This window comes from Oncorhynchus gorbuscha, linkage group LG04, assembly GCF_021184085.1.
Source record: "Oncorhynchus gorbuscha isolate QuinsamMale2020 ecotype Even-year linkage group LG04, OgorEven_v1.0, whole genome shotgun sequence".
Classification (NCBI taxonomy): Eukaryota; Metazoa; Chordata; class Actinopteri; order Salmoniformes; family Salmonidae; genus Oncorhynchus; species Oncorhynchus gorbuscha.
Genome location: NC_060176.1, coordinates 61,338,940 through 61,361,257, shown reverse-complemented (window position 1 = coordinate 61,361,257; position 22,318 = coordinate 61,338,940). Strand labels below are relative to the sequence as shown.

Here is a 22,318-nt window from a genome sequence, read left to right as displayed (position 1 = left end):
TAGTTAGGTGTTGTTTAAGGCCAGGGTATCTGCAGTACCACTAGGGTCACAGCCAGGGTTCCTAGGATCTCCCAGAGTCAGACTGCAGAGCCCCTATCCCTGGTTGAGAGTGTGGAGAGTATGCTGCAATCTTGTCAGTATAATACAGGTGCAGATGGCAGGATCAGGTTGTCCACACAGGCAGCCCAATCCCTCTACCTGGGGCTCACTGAAAGCCAGGAGGAAGGGAGAAGCTGGAGTCTGAGCTAATACAAGCAGGAAATCCCCACTTACACTCCCCACTTTTAACCCCCCCTTCCTCCTCCACCTCCCTCCCTCGCAAATCAATCCAAACCAGGGACGTTGCTTCTTCTACTGAAATTTGGCTAAAGGAAAATACATCTGGGATCAAACAGCATTTGACAGTCTTCCTCATCTTAAATTTGTCCATAAGTTAGTATATTCAATACTATTGAGACAAATTATAATACAAGGTGCAGTAGAAGTCTTCCCCTGATCTCAACAGGGCAATTGGTCCCTAGTTAGATGGAGCTTCTACTGTCTCAAAAATGGTAAACCTTGGTTCTGCTTATCTGTATTCAGGAAGTGCGGGAGATGGTGGCTCCTGTCCTCAAGAGTTTCCAAGCCCAGGTGAGTTGACACCTCCTTGCCTATGTTTTGCCAGGGGTACTTTGACATGATTTACAGACACTTTACCAATTACATTCTGACACAAAGCACTGTAAGGATGGATGATAGGGTAGCAGGATATACATTCATGGCCAAGTGTAAGGAGGACCCAGTTTTCATGTTATGCTTATTGACTGATGCCTTTTCTGTCAAAGTGGAGTAGGTGCCATTAGATGATCAGATACTGTATCTGATTGCTCATATTATCTTGGCTGAGACGAGCCCTCATTTCCTGTTGGGATTGTGCATTCTTAGTGCCCTCTCTGACGCTGCCATATTGAAAAAGTCATCTGATACCTAACAAGGCTCTGCTCTAGCCATTAAACCAAGGGCATAAATCACATTTGTGAGCTGCGTTATGGTACACAAAGTAGAGGCATATTGAAATGATACTGCAAATCATGTTTCCAGTCTCCCTCTCTCTCCTCAACTCCTGAAAGCTGGATCACTAAATACGATAACTCCATGGATTGTTTGGTTCTCATGAATTATCATAGTCTACTTGTTTAAAAAAAAGTTGTGTAAATAGCTAGGCCAAAGCAGCGGTCTGTTTTGGCTGGAGTTATTGTATTCAATGCTGCTGCTATGTAAGGTTGATGTCAAGGCCAATTGAATGGCTGTGACCTCAAAGGCACAGACACAAAACTATCAAAAGGGCCCTGCCATATCTTTGTTGTGCAAACATGCAGTAAAAATATTTGAAAGTATTACGAAAGTACTTTTTGGGGGTATCTGTACTTTACTATTTATATTTTTGACAAGTTACTTTTACTTCACTACATTCCTAAAGAAAATTATGTACTTTTTACTCCATACATTTTCCCTGACACCCAAAATTCCCACACTTGTCAAGAGAACATCTCTGGTCATCCTTACTGCCTCTGATCTGGCGGACTCACTAAACAATGTGAGTTTTGGAGCGTGCCCCTCGCTATCGGTCCATTTAAAAAAACAAGAAAACGGTGCTGTCTGGTTTGCTTAATATAAGGAATTGGAAATTATTCATTATTTTACTTTTACTTTTAATAGTTAAGTATATTTTAGCAACTACATTTACTTTTGATACTTGAGTAAGTCTAAAATGATCTGGTTTAGAATATACTTAAGTAGCATTTTATTGGGTGACTTTTACTTGAGTCCTTTTCTATTAAGCTATCTTTACTTTTACTCAAGTAAGACAATTGAGTACTTTTTCTACCACTGCAAACGTTAAGCTAGGGGATTCATTTGAGCACTATTGATGTTTGACAACAGGGAATATAGATGTTGAGAAAGTAAATAAAGTAGATGACTGATAATTAAATATAATATTAACGTTTTCTCCAGAGGTATCGGTCTTGAAGGATGCAAGGTCTTCACTGTTACTTTGGATCTCTCTTATCAAACTTCCATATGTATAGAACACAGATTTGGAAAGTAAAATATACTAATGTACATGCAATCAATCTCACTATGCATAATCATAAATGAATGAAAGCCCTTGTGTTTTCTGGTACATTTTGACCTTCCTGCTTAATGTCAAACAGCTTGCGGAGGCTTGTGAACTTTACCCACAGTAGTCAGCCAGGCCTTAGAGTAAAGCTGTGGGACTTATACCTGCTGCTTCAGGGGTGAAATACAGTAAGGAGGAGGTGTAGTTGCAGGAGCTTGTTTGGCTGTGTGTTTTGGGATACACTAAAACCCCCCTACAGCTGTACCGTAAAGGTGGAGTTTGAGCCAGAAGTGTGTGTGTGTATATGAGAGGCACACAAACACACACTGAGGCTCGGAGGAATCCCTCTTGGTATTTGGATCCTCATCATGCCACTTTTAAAAGAGAAGTCTCTGCCTTTGAAGTGTTTGCGACATGACAGGTTCTCTTTCTTTTCTGTTTCATTTCAATGTACCCCTCCCACTTTCTCTCTCTTCCCTCGTCCGATCCTGACTTCTAATTATCGCTAACCAGGCGACTGATTAGAAACACGTCGACAACGACCTAGTTTCTACAGCGCTGAAGTACCACAAAGGGTTAATCCCAGAGCTGGTGGCTGTCATTGGTCGCGTCCCTCCTTCTTCTTCTCCTTCTTTTTCATTCCTCTTCTCTTTCCTTCCCTGGAAGTTTGCTAATGAGGTCCCGTCAGAGCTGGGGAGAGGTGTTAATTTGGCCTTGTGAAGTGGGAAGGAGATTAAGGACAGTGAGGAGTTTACAGCTTAAAATACACCGCTGTCCTTATTAATCCACTGGGCCCTGGGAGACCAGCGTTTTTGGTTTTATAATGAACACTGTCTTATAATGAAGGTAATTTTAATAAAATGTACTGCAGAGACAGATGAGATGGGACGTGTCTCCATGGTCTCCGGCACACCTTTGGGGCTGGGGGATATGACAGTTATTTCTCAAATAACCGATGGCAGGAGAGAGAGGCCTTTTGGACTGAGACTGAGCCTCTCTGCTCCACACGCTGTTCACACAACTTTCACACAACCTTCCACTGTTCACACAACTTTCACACAACCTTCCACTGTTCACACAACTTTCACACAACCTTCCACTGTTCACACAACTTTCCACTGTTCACACAACTTTCGTACAACCTTCCGTTGCAATCTGACTATACGGTATTGCAGACTCCACCAAGGATCCAAGAGGCAATTTATACCTCTCTCTCATTCTAAAGTGTAAATCCCCCTGAGGTCTCATATTCTCAACAAAAAACTGTGACGGAATTCTGGAATCTGTTGGCTGTGGATTCCTGTGTGGCTAGATTCATCTTCATACAGCTAGATACTGTAGATGCCATATATAGTAGATACTGGCTCTGTATTGGGATGTCAGGCCAAAATGAACCAATTTTCCCCCTCTTCACTTGATGTCGTTCGGCAGCCTACTCAGAAAAAGAAAACAGCATCCCGCGCTCCTAATTACGGAAACTTGCTTTACAATGATAATCCGAGGAGTAATTTAGCGTGCACAATGAGAGCTGTGGCGCTTGAGTTGCGCAGATGGAAAATCTGATAAATAGTTTGTAACGTGTAATTAGTGGCTCTGCCGGTTACATGCCATTAACCCCTCGAGCTTGGGAATCATTATTGGCCCTCATTATCAGCCAGAAAGGTACAATGGAGCTGACTAGACATCCAAACCATCAAACAGCTTTTAACACACTGCTGACTGGGGGTTGGGGTTGGATGGTGGACACCTGTCTTTGATTCTAACTGTGCCATCTCTTCCCCTGAGGTTGTGGTGATGTTATTCATACTCTAGTAGTAAATTAAATTTACAGAAAGGAGATAATCCTAAATCTCTTTAAGTCAATAGCAGATACAGTGATTTTCTCTATTTTTGCATATTCTTGATACTAAATGTTATCAGATCGTCATCCAAAACCTAGTATTAAATAAAGGGAACCTGAGTTTTTATTTAATTCATTAACAAAGTTACGCAACACCCAATTCCCCTGTGTGAGAAAGTACTTGCCCCCTTACACTCAATAACTTGTGCCAAAATTGGCTGCAAAGACTGCAACCAAATGCTTCCTATAGTTGTTAAACAGTTTCACATTGCTGTGGAGGAATTTTGGCCCACTCTTGCATACAGAACTGCTTTAACTCAGCAACATTAATGGGCTTTCAAGCATGAACTGCCTGTTTTAAGTCCTGCCACAACATCTCAATTGGGATTAGGTCTGGACTTTGACGAGACCATTCCAAAACATTACATTTGTTGCTTTGTAGCCATTTAGATTTTTAGCCATGTAGACTTGATTGTGTGTTTTGGATTATTGTCTTGCTGCATGACCCAGCTGCACTTCAGCTCACAGACAGATAGCCTGCCCTTCCCCTGTAGAATTATCTGATACAGAACAGAATTCATGAATCCTTCTATTAAGGCAAGTCGTCCAGGTCCTGAGGCAGCAAAGCATCCTCAAACCATCACACTACTAATGTTATCACCATGCTTGACCGTTGGTATGAGGTTCTTACTGTGGAATGCAGTGTTTGTGACCCATGTCATCCAAAAAGTTGACTCAAGTTTGCCCAGTACCTGGAAGCACATTGCCCAGCACCTGGAAGCACATCTAGACTCTTGGAAGAATGTTATATGGACAGATGATTCAAAGGTATAACATTTTGGATGACATGGGTCCCATTTATGCCTGGCGAAGACCAAACCCTGCATTCCACAGTAAGAAAATCAGTGTGCAAATGGTGTGACCACTATTTGTCTCATGCAGCATGACACATCTCCTACAAATAGAATTGATGAGGCTGTTGATTGTGGAATGTTGTCCCACTCCTCTTCAATGGCTATGCGAAATTTCTGGATATTGGCGGGAACTGGAACACACTGTCGGACATGTCGATCCAGAGCATCCCAAACCTGCTCAATGGGTGACATGTCTGAGTATGCAGGCCATGGAAGAACTGGGACATGTTCAGCTTCCAGGAATTGTGTACAGGTCCTTGCGACATGGGGCCGTGCATTATCATGCTGAAACATGAGGTGATGACGCCAGATGAATGGCACGACAATGGGCATCAGGATCTCGTCGTGGTATCGCTGTGCACATTTTCCCACTAAAGTCAGTTACAAGGCCGAACTGCAGTCAGGTCAAGACCCTGATGAGGACGACGAGTATGCAGATGAGCTTCCCTGAGATGGTTTCTGTGCAGAAATTATTTGGTTGTGCAAACCCACAGTTTCATCAGCTGTCCGGGTGGCTGGTCTCAGATGATCCCGCAGGTGAAGAAGCCGGATCTGGAGGTCCTGGGCTGGCTTGGTTACTCGTAGTCTGCGGTTGTGAGGCCGGAGACTACGGGTTGGAGCGAGCGGTCGCATCGGCACTTCGCTCCGCAGGTAGTATAGCTTTTTCATTACATTTCATTATAGCACAATGGTTTGATTTGTCTAATCTTAGCAATTTCTTCTTAGCTAGCTACATAGCCGTCTTTGTATCAAAGATAATTGCGTAATTATCGTATTTCGCCGTCCTAACGTAGTCTTCACTAGCCAGCTAGCTAACGTCCACTGATTAGCTGCACTGGAGAAACTATTACACTCAACTGAACGACTTGATTAGTGTAGTGTTAGCTAGCTACATAGCTGTCTTTGCTGTCTTCGTATCCAAGATAATTGTGTAGTTTAGAGTGTGTAGTCTTAGAGTGATTATCTTAATTTACAGAGGTTAGCTAGCCAGCTATTTGTCGTCCTTAACGTAGGAGACTCTGCTAGCTAGCCAACAGCTAGCCAACGTATACCGAATAGAACTTCCCCACTCAACAACCCGGTCGCATTCACAGGTAGTATCACATTTTCATTTCATTTCATTACAGTACAACGGTTTGATTTGTTTGATCGTAGCTAGCTACATAGCTAGCTACATAGCCGTCTTTGTATCAAAGATAATTGTGTAGCCTAGAGCGATTTTCTAGGTTAGCTAGCCAGCTATTGTCTTTCTTTTATCGCAACGTAACGTAAACAACACTGCTAGCTAGCCAGCTAGCCCCCGAATAGCAGCACTGTCGAAACTATTACACTCAACGGAACGACTTGATTAGTGTAGTGTCAACAACGCACCCACTGCCAGCTAGCCTACTTCAGCAGTACTGTATCATTTTAATCATTTTAGTCAATAAGATTCTTGCTACGTAAGCTTAACTTTCTGAACATTCGAGACGTGTAGTCCACTTGTCATTCCAATCTCCTTTCCATTAGCGTAGCCTCTTCTGTAGCCTGTCAACTATGTGTCTGTCTATCCCTGTTCTCTCCTCTCTGCACAGACCATACAAACGCTCCACACCGCGTGGCCGCGGCCACCCTAATCTGGTGGTCCCAGCGCGCACGACCCACGTGGAGTTCCAGGTCTCCGGTAGCCTCTGGAACTGCCGATCTGCGGCCAACAAGGCAGAGTTCATCTCAGCCTATGCCTCCCTCCAGTCCCTCGACTTCTTGGCACTGACGGAAACATGGATCACCACAGACAACACTGCTACTCCTACTGCTCTCTCTTCGTCCGCCCACGTGTTCTCGCACACCCCGAGAGCTTCTGGTCAGCGGGGTGGTGGCATCGGGATCCTCATCTCTCCCAAGTGGTCATTCTTTCTTTCTCCCCTTACCCATCTGTCTATCGCCTCCTTTGAATTCCATGCTGTCACAGTTACCAGCCCTTTCAAGCTTAACATCCTTATCATTTATCGCCCTCCAGGTTCCCTCGTATAGTTCATCAATGAGCTTGATGCCTTGATAAGCTCCTTTCCTGAGGACGGCTCACCTCTCACAGTTCTGGGCGACTTTAACCTCCCCACGTCTACCTTTGACTCATTCCTCTCTGCCTCCTTCTTTCCACTCCTCTCCTCTTTTGACCTCACCCTCTCACCTTCCCCCCTACTCACAAGGCAGGCAATACGCTCGACCTCATCTTTACTAGATGCTGTTCTTCCACTAACCTCATTGCAACTCCCCTCCAAGTCTCCGACCACTACCTTGTATCCTTTTCCCTCTCGCTCTCATCCAACACCTCCCACACTGCCCCTACTCGGATGGTATCGCGCCGTCCCAACCTTCGCTCTCTCTCCCCCGCTACTCTCTCCTCTTCCATCCTATCATCTCTTCCCTCTGCTCAAACCTTCTCCAACCTATCTCCTGATTCTGCCTCCTCAACCCTCCTCTCCTCCCTTTCTGCATCCTTTGACTCTCTATGTCCTCTATCCTCCAGGCCGGCTCGGTCCTCCCCTCCCGCTCCGTGGCTCGATGACTCATTGCGAGCTCACAGAACAGGGCTCCGGGCAGCCGAGCGGAAATGGAGGAAAACTCTCCTCCCTGCGGACCTGGCATCCTTTCACTCCCTCCTCTCTACATTTTCCTCCTCTGTCTCTGCTGCTAAAGCCACTTTCTACCACTCTAAATTCCAAGCATCTGCCTCTAACCCTAGGAAGCTCTTTGCCACCTTCTCCTCCCTCCTGAATCCCCCCCTCCCTCTCTGCAGATGACTTCGTCAACCATTTTGAAAAGAAGGTCGACGACATCCGATCCTCGTTTGCTAAGTCAAACGACACCGCTGGTTCTGCTCACACTGCCTTACCCTGTGCTCTGACCTCTTTCTCCCCTCTCTCTCCAGATGAAATCTCGCGTCTTGTGACGGCCGGCCGCCCAACAACCTGCCCGCTTGACCCTATCCTCTCTTCTCCAGACCATTTCCGGAGACCTTTTCCCTTACCTCACCTCGCTCATCAATTCATCCCTGACCGCTGGCTACGTCCCTTCCGTCTTCAAGAGAGCGAGAGTTGCACCCCTTCTGAAAAAACCTACACTCGATCCCTCCGATGTCAACAATTACAGACCAGTATCCCTTCTTTCTTTTCTCTCCAAAACTCTTGAACGTGCCGTCCTTGGCCAGCTCTCCCGCTATTTCTCTCTGTATGACCTTCTTGATCCAAATCAGTCAGGTTTCAAGACTAGTCATTCAACTGAGACTGCTCTCCTCTGTATCACGGAGGCGCTCCGCACCGCTAAAGCTAACTCTCTCTCCTCTGCTCTCATCCTTCTAGATCTATCGGCTGCCTTCGATACTGTGAACCATCAGATCCTCCTCTCCACCCTCTCCGAGTTGGGCATCTCCGGCGCGGCCCACGCTTGGATTGCGTCCTACCCGACAGGTCGCTCCTACCAGGTGGCGTGGCGAGAATCTGTCTCCTCACCACGTGCTCTCACCACTGGTGTCCCCCAGGGCTCTGTTCTAGGCCCTCTCCTATTCTCGCTATACACCAAGTCACTTGGCTCTGTCATAACCTCACATGGTCTCTCCTATCATTGCTATGCAGACGACACACAATTAATCTTCTCCTTTCCACCTTCTGATGACCAGGTGGCGAATCGCATCTCTGCATGTCTGGCAGACATATCAGTGTGGATGACGGATCACCACCTCAAGCTGAACCTTGGCAAGACGGAGCTGCTCTTCCTCCCGGGGAAGGACTGCCCGTTCCATGATCTCGCCATCACGGTTGACGACTCCATTGTGTCCTCCTCCCAGAGCGCTAAGAACCTTGGCGTGATCCTGGACAACACCCTGTCGTTCTCAACCAACATCAAGGCGGTGGCCCGTTCCTGTAGGTTCATGCTCTACAACATCCGCAGAGTACGACCCTGCCTCACACAGGAAGCGGTGCAGGTCCTAATCCAGGCACTTGTCATCTCCCGTCTGGATTACTGCAACTCGCTGTTGGCTGGGCTCCCTGCCTGTGCCATTAAACCCCTTCAACTCATCCAGAACGCCGCAGCCTGTCTGGTGTTCAACCTTCCCAAGTTCTCTCACGTCACCCCGCTCCTCCGTTCTCTCCACTGGCTTCCAGTTGAAGCTCGCATCCGCTACAAGACCATGGTGCTTGCCTACGGAGCTGTGAGGGGAACGGCACCTCAGTACCTCCAGGCTCTGATCAGGCCCTACACCCAAACAAGGGCACTGCGTTCATCCACCTCTGGCCTGCTCGCCTCCCTACCACTGAGGAAGTACAGCTCCCACTCAGCCCAGTCAAAACTGTTCGCTGCTCTGGCCCCCCCAATGGTGGAACAAACTCCCTCACGACGCCAGGACAGCGGAGTCAATCACCACCTTCCGGAGACACCTGAAACCCCACCTCTTTAAGGAATACCTAGGATAGGATAAGTAATCCCTCTCACCCCCCCCCCTTTAAGATTTAGATGCACTATTGTAAAGTGGCTGTTCCACTGGATGTCATAAGGTGAATGCACCAATTTGTAAGTCGCTCTGGATAAGAGCGTCTGCTAAATGACTTAAATGTAAATGTAAATGTAATGCCAAATTCTCTAATACTGGGTTGGAGGCCACTTATGGTAGAGCAATGAACATTCAATTCTCTGGCAACAGGTCTGGTGGACATGCCTGCAGTCAGCATTCCTGCTGTCAGCTTCTTGATAAGCCACACATGTTAGGTGGATGGATTATCTTGGCAAAGGAGAAATGCTCACTAACAGGGATGTAAACAAATATGTGCACAACATTTTAGAGAAATAAGCTTTTTGTGCGTATGGAAAAATGTGGGGATCTTTTATTTTCGGCTCACAAAACGTGGGACCAACACTACATGTTAAGTTTATATTTTTGTTCAGTGTAGATGTGGTTTTAATTCCAGCTCCATTAATAATCATGCTATGTATGTACATTTCAATGCTTTCCAATCACGGTAGACTTCGGAAGTACTGAATGTATCAGCTGATATGAAACTAATGTCCTGCAGAGACACCAGTCTATCAGTCCCGTGTTGCAGACCTGCCATGAACCCTGAGCCCAGAGCCTGAACCCATACAGAGCAGAGCGGGCAGCATTGCCGCTAGCTAGGTAGATACACAGTCTTTGATCATCCATCGAGAGGACACCGGTCCTTCCTGTTTTTGATTAATTCCTGAAGGAAATTATAATTTGTCTTGAAGGTCTAAATATGTTATGAATAGTGGAATGAATCAAAGAGTAAAGAATGATGGTTCATTATTGGCACTGTGATAAAAGGCGGTGTGTGTTATGACACTGGTTTCCTCCTTGTCATTACGAGAGGCTTCATAATTACTTTTCTACACAAAAAAGCTCCTGGCTGTCCTGCCGGTGGCAAGAGCGCCGCGGCGGTGAGTCTAACGGTCATAAAGCTTTTGCTTGTCTAATTGTCAGTGGGGCCCTATGGCACTTTCATAGATGAGGGACTGTGCCGTTTGTGAAATACAGTGGTGATGCTCCCGCTTTAACGACTCAATGAAGACAGATCTTCATTACGGACTAAATTGGTTGGTTATTAGGGGCATATAGGCTGATCAGATGGGTATCATGGGTCGGTGGGTTTGGATTGGTTCGTAGAATCCTCATCTCAATGCAATTGTCTGTAAAGGTGAGGTTTGGAACAGTGTTGAAGCTGTCACTAAGTACAGTACAGCACAATTTGATACCTAGAAACTCCCCTCACTAAAATTCCACATTCACATATCTCCAGAACATCTGCATTAAGATGTAGCTGTGAGATACGAGATATCTCTGGATCTGACTCACTCCAACTCTGTGTTGCTGGATCTATCCCTCTCAACCATGTCTATTGTCATGCCTGTGTGCTGAGCTGCTGAGGTGGTTCTAATGCTGTCTCTGTCTGGTGTCTGTCTCAGGCTCATTGAGCCAGTCAGCCTAGGCCCATACAGGAACTCCAGGCCATTAGGTATGAACAGCACACACCACACCTCCAACCTATTGTTGGGAATATAATGGACTGCAGGGACCATGTAAACCAGTGACACTCTCACTCTCTAGCTCTCTCCCTCTCTACCTCTTGCTATCTCTCTCCCCCCTCTCTTTCTTTCTCTCTCTCCCGGTCTCCTGGTTTATCACTTGTGTCATCTACATTGGGGAGAGTGTGGGGTTCTCTGCACCAATAGGAGCTCACATTTAAGGCCCCCCACCAGAGGCAGCAATAGTGCTCCCATTAAGGACATACTGTACTGTTTTTGTCTCTTTGCTTTTTTATTAACATCATTAGTGTAGCTACATTACAGTAGCTGGTAGAGCAAGAGGACACGTTATTCAGTCAAATCACATTTATTTACCAGAGGTTCTTGGGTTAGACATAATAACATAATGTCCCTCAGCCCAGTTCATCCATGCAGTCTGTCCTGCGGAACAGTCTTCTCTCTCTGCTGCTGCCTTTGACACTGGTCACAATTAGTGCTGCTGCTCTGCTAATTTGAAGTCCATACACAGAGACAAGGGAGTCGGGACATGTCACAGAAGATTAAACCCAGAGTGAATACACCAAGCTATATGACTGTTCCTTCTTGACTGATGTTTTGACTGGGTTGTGTTTGGGCTGGAATCCCTCATCCTCCATCAGACCCCCAGCGTTAGTCTCATTACAGGTCTCAGGGTTGTGTGTGAGGACGCGTTGGGATGTGGTTGTGTTTCAGTGTGTTTGTTTTCCTGTACTGACTGATGCCCTGTCTGCACATCCCAGTTGGAGACATTCATCATTATGGGAGCGTGTTTAGATATAGGGATGCACACCAGGTAAAGAGAGAGAGGCGTGATGTTATAAATAGGCACTTGCCTCTCTAGCCATGTGGAATTGATGAGTTTTAGCACATTGTGCTCTGCGGTGCTAGGTTTCATTTCCACAGTCCTGACAGCACTAACCTCTGAGCCAAGAGACTTCATATCTGAGTAATGCTGCTGTGCAAATGTTAGCCATGTTTGACGACGGTGATGTGCTGCTGTTATTGGGCATCCGACTGCCCATACATCCACTCTCTGTAAACCTCCCACCACCTTAATAGCCACTCCTCAGACTCCTTTACTCACCCCTTGATAAACAGGCAATCTTTGAAAGAACCACAGTAACTCTCTCCTCTCATCTAACAGGCAGTCTCTGAGACACCTAACTCCAGCCCCAGCTCCAGCCTGAAATGGTCAACTGACTTGTTATGAGACGGGCATTAGGCTCCCCAAGGGATCCCAGTCTGAGAGCAAAGCAGAGTAAAGCAGTTGTGTTCTTGGGATGTTCTGACTCCTAGCTGGCTCCCTCTCCGCTGCTGGCAAGTGCACAGTCGAATTAGCCAATAAAAATGTGTGAAATCGGTGGCTCTGTTCCGGCGAGGACATGCCAGGAGAAATAAACGTCAGCACTTGTACAACCAGGAAAACCCCATGTGAGGAAGAAAAGGCAGAACAGGGGAGCTGCTCCGCCAATTCTGCGACGTGAGGCTGTGATTTCAGGACCAAAGTCAGTGCTACACAGCCACTGAGCCCAAGACCCAGTCAGTCACAGACGCAGATGCAGTCAGAGACGGAGAGCAAATCTTCTTACAGCTACCACAGATACACAGCTAGAGATCAAACCAGTTGCTGTGTAGTCACGTACAGAACATGGGCTGCTGTCAGAAGACGAGGTCCTCCCATGTGGTGTTGAAGAGATTTTAATTCTGTTTGTCTGTTCTCCTGCAGAAGTCTGTATCCTGTCGTTTTCATTTCACATTATGTTGGACTGTGAAGTTTAATTTCAGCAGAATCTAAACACACTAATTAAATATCACAACTTTTCTGAAGAAGGCACTCCTAAAGGTACCTGAAATTTTAATTTAGACTTCAAAAGAAGCCAAGACTTTAAAGTAAATCTATTGTTTTTCATTTAGACTTTCTTGTGAAAGCACCGCTGTATGTAGTTTGATTGATCTGGTAATTAAAATATGCAGAGAGGGAAAAATATTAACTGCTTGTTTTAGAAAACAGCCAACACTTTTTCAGCACAGATAATTACATTTCACACATTGATGTTCTTTACACAGCATTCATCGGTCTCATTATTTTTCCATTTTCATCTTTCTGGTGGGAGATCGATAGATTGATAAAATGATGGAGCATATCTTAAATAATGTAAAGGAGAGAAGTTGGGCTCACTTTGCGGCTGGCTAAGTGCTTGAACTTCTATTCTCCTTTCAAATGATGTTTAATATCCCATGAAGGTACTGTAGACTTCACAATGTTACCGTCTTTACTTAATCAATATAATTCAAGGGGTTAAGTCATTTATTTTCATTTTTGCTTTCCCTGTAAAGCAAATGTGGAGTTCTGCTGACACTTGTCAGGGCTAATATATAAAACTATAAAGAAACTGGCAATTCGAAGGAAGACCTGCGTAAATTAGGCCAATTAGTACCTAGGGAACATTTGGCTAGGAGAGAGAGCAGCTCAAAATGTCCCACAGACTACCGTTGGGTCCTATTGTTTACAATGTGACCTGACAGTTTGGGTCTCTTCCATTTCGAATTAACTACAGTACTAATTAACATGGAAGGAACTCTACTGCAGAGGTAGACAAATGTGCATTAAGAGAAAAGCAACCCATGTCTAGTTTTAATTAAAAGTTTTTTTTCCTTCTACATGCTGTCTAATGTGATTCTTACAGATCCATTTGCACTATTCTGATGCTACTTTTTACGATTGCATCTCCCAAACCCGGGTACCACAGAGCTCTTTGCCTTTCCCACAAACCGATATGTGTGTGTTCAACTCCCCACAAACAGATATGTGTGTGTGTTCAACTCCCCACAAACAGATATGTGTGTGTTCAACTCCCCACAAACAGATATGTGTGTGTTCAACTCCCCACAAACAGATATGTGTGTGTTCAACTCCCCACAAACAGATATGTGTGTGTTCAACTCCCCACAAACAGATATGTGTGTGTTCAACTCCCCACAAACAGATATGTGTGTGTTCAACTCCCCACAAACAGATATGTGTGTGTGTTCAACTCCCCACAAACAGATATGTGTGTGTGTTCAACTCCCCACTGTAGCTCCCCTGTGTGTCTCTTCCCTTCATCCCTCGGTTTCATCAGAGAGAAGTAAAGTGGCAATGGTGGCCTGAAGAAGAGCGAGTGAGAGAGAGTGCAAGAGCGTAAAAACACATCTTCAATTAAAGCCGCAACTCTGCATCTCCCTGTGATTCTGCTTCTATTGCCGAGTTCCGTCCCTTTTAATTGGGTCTCCATGGAGTAGTGTGAGTTCCCGCTCCTTCAGCCTGATGGGCCCAGCCTGGAGAGGGGCTGCTGGGACAGCCAAGGGGAACAGCTGCTGATGTCGGGGCCCTGCCACTGACACTGGGAGAGTGATGGAGGACTGGGGGAGTCAGCTGGATCTGGATGGAAAGGGAGGGACACACTGGTACAGGGGGCTTGGCCATGTATCACTCTTTACAGATGGCCTAGGTTATCCACTCTGTCAGAGACACAGAGCTGCATTAAAGCACAATAACTGATTCAGTGTGTGGCGTGAACTGGTGTGCTGTATGCACACTATTTTGTCTTTGTCAATGTCATTTGTGTGCGTACATGGATGTGTGTGTGTGTGTGTGTGTGTGTGTGTGTGTGTGTGTGTGTGTGTGTGTGTGTGTGTGTGTGTGTGTGTGTGTGTGTGTGTGTGTGTGTGTGTGTGTGTGTGTGTGTGTGTGTGTGTGTGTTGTCTAGCGAGACCCATGAAGAATGGCTGGAGGTGCTGAGAGATTCTGTGATGTCTTTTTTATGATCTCATATTGAGACCAATCTCTGTCCCTTCACCTGAAGGACAGCCAGCTATTCCCCAACTAAATTAGCCAGCATCTGGGAGCAGGCTTCTACAGGCTCCCTTTAATACATGCTTTAGACACACACATGCTCATACACACTCACAAACACACTCCCTCATGGGCACATACACATGTGTATTCTCAATCTGCCCTCTCCTTCTCCACTTTTCTTTCGTAATTTTCCTTGTTTGTTGTGAAAGATGGGGTGGGAGGGTTGGGTTGTAATTGCAAGCATTGTCTAATGGTGCCCCTGTTGGACGGGGCTGGAGACCCCAGCCTGGTGGAGTGTGTGACTGTGATTTCCACGGACACTGCCTATCAAGCCTGGCCATGGATACCATACTTACTCTGTGTGTGTGTGTGGTGTTTGCTTCCTGAAGCCATCTATAGAAGAGTACCGTTACATTTCGCCCATGAGGCTGTGGGCAGGAGGCAAATGTGCATTTCTCTTCCACCAGTCTTCACTAATTAAACTTTTTTTTTAAAGGCTGGTTTTCCACTCATGGAGGATGCTTCCTCTCTTTCCAATGAGGCAGAGCCTGAAATATCAGTTGGGCTAGCTAGCGCTGCAGAACTATGACATCCCGTGTGAAAACCTCCCCAAATCAGTGGCTGCAGCCGTGCGTCTGGCTGCTTTATTTATACCCCGGGTGGAGTTGTTCTACACTCTGAGCATACGGAGGCTTACGTAACCCATGACAGCCAGTAGGAGCTCAGTCAGGAAACTCTGATATAAAGCTTCCTGAAAGGTTGCTTTATTAGATTCAATTCATGATGGATCTCCTGTAGCCTAAACAGTGTATATTTTTCATTATGCTCACATGCTTATTAGAAACTCATTTTGAACAATATGATTAACCTTCTATCCGCTGTAGCTCAGTAAGGGCTGATTTCTCCTTATTTTCAGTGTGACACTCATCCCATGTGCTCTCATCCCGTGTGCCCAACATTAACCCCAGATTTGAACCACTTTTGACCTGTAACATGAGAGATCAGACAAATAAGCTGCTCATTACATTATTATCATGACACCAAACTCCTGGCAGAGCCCATTTCCTTTTACAGCTTTTAGAACAGTCTTGGCACTGGGGCGCATGGGCTTTAGGCACGCAGGAGGTCCCATTTAGGAGGGAGGACGAGCCATGGTCATTCAGGAGGGAGGGGCGAGCCATGGCCATTTAGGAGGGAGGGGCGAGCCATGGCCATTTAGGAGGGAGGGGCGAGCCATGGCCATTTAGGAGGGAGGGGCGAGCCATGGCCGTTCCTGGAGGGAGGGGCGAGCCATGGCCGTTCCTGGAGGGAGGGGCGAGCCATGGCCGTTCCTGGAGGGAGGGGCGAGCCATGGCCGTTCCTGGAGGGAGGGGCGAGCCATGGCCGTTCCTGGAGGGAGGGGCGAGCCATGGCCGTTCCTGGAGGGAGGGGCGAGCCATGGCCGTTCCTGGAGGGAGGGGCGAGCCATGGCCGTTCCTGGAGGGAGGGGCGAGCCATGGCCGTTCCTGGAGGGAGGGGCGAGCCATGGCCGTTCCTGGAGGGAGGGGCGAGCCATGGCCGTTCCTGGAGGGAGGGGCGAGCCATGGCCGTTCCTGGAGGGAGGGGCGAGCCATGGCCGTTCCTGGAGGGAGGGGCGAGCCATGGCCGTTCCTGGAGGGAGGGGCGAGCCATGGCCGTTCCTGGAGGGAGGGGCGAGCCATGGCCGTTCCTGGAGGGAGGGGCGAGCCATGGCCGTTCAGGAGGGAGGGGCGAGCCATGGCCGTTCAGGAGGGAGGGGCGAGCCATGGCCGTTCAGGAGGGAGGGGCGAGCCATGGCCAGCCCTCTCACAGAGAGAGAGGGAGTGTGTGTTATTGTGCCCCCCCACCACCAGACTGCTGATTTACGCTACTGAAATGGACTGCCACAAACTGGGCTCTCAAGCCTCTAAATGATCCTCAGGTCAGCTGCTAAAAGGCTTTATGTACTGATATGACAGTTACTCCAGTTTTTTGGGAAGAATCTTGGCTCACCTCTGAAAGCAGTGCACTATATAACATTTTCTTTTAAAGTGTCATCTAATTTTCTCCAATATATAGTATTGAGAAGCACCCTTAGGGTACATGCACATACACACCTTGTGAATATTGCTATTTGTCCTTACCTGGTTCTAATTATAGTGTATGATGGCACACCTTCACGGAGCCAACAGTGATCTGTCATTGACAGGCCCACAGAGCTCCATGCTCACTGTGAAAGGGAGTGATATCTCTCTGTAAAATATGTATGACATCAAAAAGCCTTAAAGGTTATTACAAATGAATAATGGGTAGTGGGGCGAGAGCAGTAATGTTTAATTTAACATGCACCAATATAGAGCTGGACTGGCTCCCAGCAGTGGTAACTTGCCTGTTGGCCTGGCTGGCCAATGCTGCCTGTCTGCCTGCCTGTTTGTCTGCCTGTCTATTTGTCTTTCTAGGAACATGGGCTCCAGCACACACATTCTTAAATGAACATTCATGTTCAGTAGTCTATATGAATGATCATACATTTGGTTTCCTTGAATATACTCGATCTAGGTCTATACTAACAGCATATTTGATACACACAAGCACAGGCTTCAGTAGCATCATCCTCAAATCCTCTGTAGGTTACAAGACAGAGAAAAGCTCGCTCTCTCTCTCTCTCGCTCTCTCTCTCTCTCAGTATTTCTCTCAGTATTTCTCTGAAGTAACTTGAATCATGTCTCTGAACAGCTCACGTTAATGTCTTAAGACACTGTACAAAATTGCCTTGTTTATGCCTGTAATGTAACCTGTCTGTTCCAGTGTCGCTCATTCTCAGTGAAACCGGCGACGGTGGCAGCCGAGTCTGGAGTGAATTTGCCGGGCGACTACCTGGGAAACAACAGTCATTAATTATGTAAAAATCTTCTCACAATGGGAGCAGAGATCAGCATACAACTGCAGTTCCGGCTCATATTAGAGTCACTGTACTCTACAATAAGCCCTTGCTGCCTGGGGCGCTGTGGAGGGGATTATCAACCTTCTCAACAACCACCACCCCCTTGACACCTGACACGCACATATGTGTCCTGGTATGTTTAGCTGGGGATGAGAATGAGATGAATTTGTGCTGTCTCCCTCTCCTTACAGCCCTATCCTCTCCTTACAGCCCTATCCTCTCCTTACAGCCCTATCATCCCCTTACAGCCCTATCTTCTCCTTACAGCCCTATCTTCTCCTTACAGCCCTATCTTCTCCTTACAGCCCTATCTTCTCCTTACAGCCCTATCCTCTCCTTACAGCCCTATCCTCTCCTTACAGCCCTATCCTCTCCTTACAGCCCTATCCTCTCCTTACAGCCCTATCCTCTCCTTACAGCCCTATCCTCTCCTTACAGCCCTATCCTCTCCTTACAGCCCTATCTTCTCCTTACAGCCCTATCCTCTCCTCTCCTTACAGCCCTATCCTCTTCTCCTTACAGCCCTCTCTTCTCCTTACAGCCCTATCTTCTCCTTAGAGCCCTATCCTCTCCTTACAGCCCTATCATTCACTGCTCTACTCTACTCTACGGTTCCGGTTATTTGTTTTCTTTGTGTTCTGCAATTGCCTGTTTTCCGGCATCCTCAAAAAACAATAGGTGAAAGAGAAAAATCTGACAGGACAAATTATATATCATACCAGTGGGGAAGGGAAGGGACTGTTTCATTGCTGATGGTGCTGTCATAACTAGCCCTGTTCATAGGAAGTAGTCATTTTGTTCACATGCTGAATGAAGATTTCCCCCAGTGGACATCACTACTGACAGCTGATAGTGGACGTCCTTTCTTCTTTCAAGTTGGTCACTATTACAAAAAGTTTTGGAACACAAAAGGCCTGAATTCAATGTCACCAATCTGTCTACAGGCACTTGGCATCAGATGATGGCTGTTTAGAGTTGTGCTTTCTGTTGTCCTTACTGTTTACTGTAAGCAGAAAGCATTTGGTTTCATCTCTGTCAGCTGTGCCTCTGAACCCCCATTCAGCACTCGTTCATCAGATGCTCTCTTTTGAGCATCCGGTCGGGCTGTATCACCGCCTGATACGGCAACTGCACCGTCCGCAACCACAGGGCTCTCCAGAGGGTGGTGCGATCTGCCCAACTCATCACCAGGGGCACGCTGTCTGCCCTTCAGGACGTCTACAGCACCTGGTGTCACAGGAAGGCCAAGAAGATCATCAAGGACCTCAGCCACCCGAGCCACAACCTGTTCACCCCACTACCATCTAGAAGGTGGAGACAGTACAGGTGCATCAAAGCTGGGACTGAGAGACTGATAAGCTGTTTATCTCCAGGCCATTAGACTATTAAATAGTCACCACTAGTTGGCCTCCACCCTGTACCCTGCCTGGATCTTTAGTCACTGTTACTAGCCGGCTACCACACAGTATTCAACCCTGCACCTTAGAGATTGAACACGGGTCACTTTAATAATGTTTACATACTGTTTTACCCACTTCATATCTACACTACCGTTCAAAAGTTTGGGGTCACATAGAAATGTCCTTGTTTTTGAAAGAACATTTGTCAGAAATACAATGTAGACATTGTTAATGTTGTAAATTACTATTGTAGCTGGTAACAGCTGATTTTTTAAATGGAATATCTACATAGGCGTACAGAGGCCCATTATCAGCAACCATCACTCCTGTGTTTCAATGGCATGTTGTGTTATCTAATCCAAATGTATAATTTGAAAGGGCTAATTGATCATTAGAAAACCCTTTTGCAATTATGTTAGCACAGCTGAAAACTGCTGTTCTGATTAACCTGTTGAGTGTAGGGGGCAGTATTTTGATGTTTGGATGAAAAACATACCCAAATGAAACAGCCTATTTCTCAGGCCCAGAAGCAATAATATGCATATAATTGTCAGATTAGGATAGAAAACACTCTAAAGTTTCCAAAACGGTCCAAATATTGTCTATGAGTATAACAGAACTGATATTGCAGGCGAAAACCTGAGGATAAACCAACCAGGAAGTGTCTCTTATTTTGAAAGCTCCCTGTTCCATTGCATGCCTTTCCATTTAAAGGGATAATAACCAGATTCCTTTCCCTATGGCCTACACATGATGTGAACAGTCTTTAGACATAGTTTCAGCCTTTTATTCTGATAAATGAGTAAGAACAATCACATCGCGTCAGTGGATGGCTGGGTGCCAGCAGAGTGTTGCATGCGCAACAGCTTGGAGCAGACATTTTCTCAATCTCTCTCCTATTGAAAAAGCTACGGTCCGGTTGACATATTATCGATAATTTATTGTAAAAACAACCTGAGGATTGATTATAAAAAACATTTGACATGTTTCTACGAACTTTATTGATACTATTTGGAATTTTCATCTGCCCGTCATGACCTGCTTGAGCCTGTGGATTTCTGAACAAAACGCGCCAACCAAATGGTGGTTTTTGGATATAAAAATGATCTTTATCGAACAAAAGGAACATGTATTGTGTAACTGGGAGTCTCGTGAGTGCAAACATCCGAAGATCACCAAAGGTAAGCGATTCATTTGATTGATTTTTCTGAGTTTCGTGACCATTGTACTTTGCTGCTAGATGTTTGTAATGTTTTGTCTGCTGAGAGAGATGTCCTAACATAAACGCTTGGATAGCTTTTGCTGTAAAGCTTTTTTGAAATCTGACACAGCTGGTGTGAGATTATAGCAAAATATAGCAAAACAGCTGTGTTTTGCTATATTGCACTTGTGATTTCATGAAAATTAAATATTTTTAGTCATTTAATTTGAATTTGGCGCTGTGCAATTCAGCGGATGCTGACAAATGATCCCGCTAACGGGATGGGTGCGCCAAGAAGTTAAAGAAGCAATAAAACTGGCCTCCTTTAGACTTGTTGAGTATCTGGAGCATCAGCATTTGTGGATTCGATTACAGGCTCAAAATGTCCAGAAAGAAAGATTTTTCTTCTGAAATTCATCAGTCAAATCAAAGTTTATTTGTCACGTGCGCCGAATACAACAGGTGTAGGTAGACCTTACAGTGAAATGCTTACTTACAGGTTCTAACCAACAGTAAAAAGACAGGCTATAAAAGTAGCGAGGCTACATACAGACTCCGGTTCGTCAGGCTGATTTTGTGGTATTATGTACATGTAGATATGGTTAAAGTGACTGTGAGATGAACAGAGGGTAGCAGTAGCGTAAAAGAGGGGTTGGCAGGTGGTGGGACACAATGCAGATAGCCCAGTTAGCCAATGTGCGGGAGCGCACTGGTTGGTCGGCCCAATTGAGGTAGTACTTACATGAATGTATAGTTAAAGTTACTATGCATATATGATAAACGGAGAGTAGCAGCAGCGTAAAAGAAAAGGGGTTGGGGGGCACAGAATGCAAATAGTCTGGGTAGCCATTTGATTACCTGTTCAGGAGTCTTATGGCTTGGGGGTAAAAACTGTTGAGAAGCCTTTTTGTCCTAGACTTGGCACTCCGGTACCGCTTGCCATGTGGTAGTAGAGAGAACCATCTATGACTGGGGTGGCTGGGGTCATTGACAATTTTTAGGGTCCTGGATGGCAGGCAGCTTTAGCCCCAGTGATGTACTGGGCCGTACGCACTACCCTCTGAAGTGCAATCTGGCTCTATTCTTGTTCTGAGAAATGAAGGCTATTCCATGCGAGAAATTGCCAAGAAACTGAAGATCTCGTACAACACTGTGTACTACTCCCTTCACAGGACAGTGCAAACGGGCTCTAACCAGAATAGAAAGAGGAGTGGGAGCCGCCGGTGCACAACTGAGCAAGATAAGCATATCAGAGTGTCTAGTTTGAGAAACAGACGTCTCACAAGTCCTCAACTGGCAGCTACATTAAATAGTCGTCACAAAACACCAGTGAAGAGGTGACTCCGGGATGCTGGCCTTCTAGGCAGAGTTCCTCTGTCCAGTGTCTTTGTTCTTTTGCCCATCTTAATCTATTCTTTTTATTGGCCAGTCTGAAATATTGCTTTTTCTTTGCAACTCTGCCTAGAAGGCCAGCATCCCGGAGTCGCCTCTTCACTGTTGACGTTGAGTCTGGTATTTTGCGGGTACTATTTAATGAAGCTGCCAGTTGAGGATTTGTGATATTAGGAAGGTGTTCTTAATGTTTTGTACACTGTGTATATTTATATTCCAAACTGACATTGCTTATTCTAATGTTTATATATTTCTTAATTCCTTTTAATTTTGGGGATTTGTATGTATTGTGTATTACTGCACTGTCAGGTATTACTGCACTGCTGGAGCTAGAAACATAAGCATTTCACTACCCCCGTAATAACATCTACACTCCCAATACATTTGATGCATGTTTGGCATGATGTTCCTCTATAGTGAAACAAAGGCTGACACCTGTAATTAATTAGGCTATTATGCATTCTGCAATGATAATTGCTTCACTGGAAAGTCACCAGCCTTCTGAGAGGGAGAGAAAGGAGAGGTGGCTTGAGAACGCTATCCATCAAGAACACTCTCTCTCTCTGTCTCGCCCACACTGTCTCACCTTGACATGGTGTAGGCCAGGTGGAGAGGTACATTGTCTTCGTATGTC

The 22,318-nt window shown here is 46.0% G+C and overlaps 1 protein-coding gene across 4 annotated transcripts in view; it reads left to right on the top strand.

Annotated features, from left to right (window-relative positions):
* The window catches only part of LOC124034414 (homeobox protein cut-like 2), a 130,134-nt gene that overhangs the window by 52,126 nt on the left and 55,690 nt on the right, over positions 1–22,318 (top strand). For all 4 annotated transcript variants that reach the window (XM_046347604.1, XM_046347603.1, XM_046347602.1 and 1 more), the window contains exon 3: positions 583–630. In XM_046347604.1, coding sequence (XP_046203560.1) covers positions 583–630 — 48 coding nt within the window. The remainder of the gene's footprint in view (positions 1–582; positions 631–22,318) is intronic.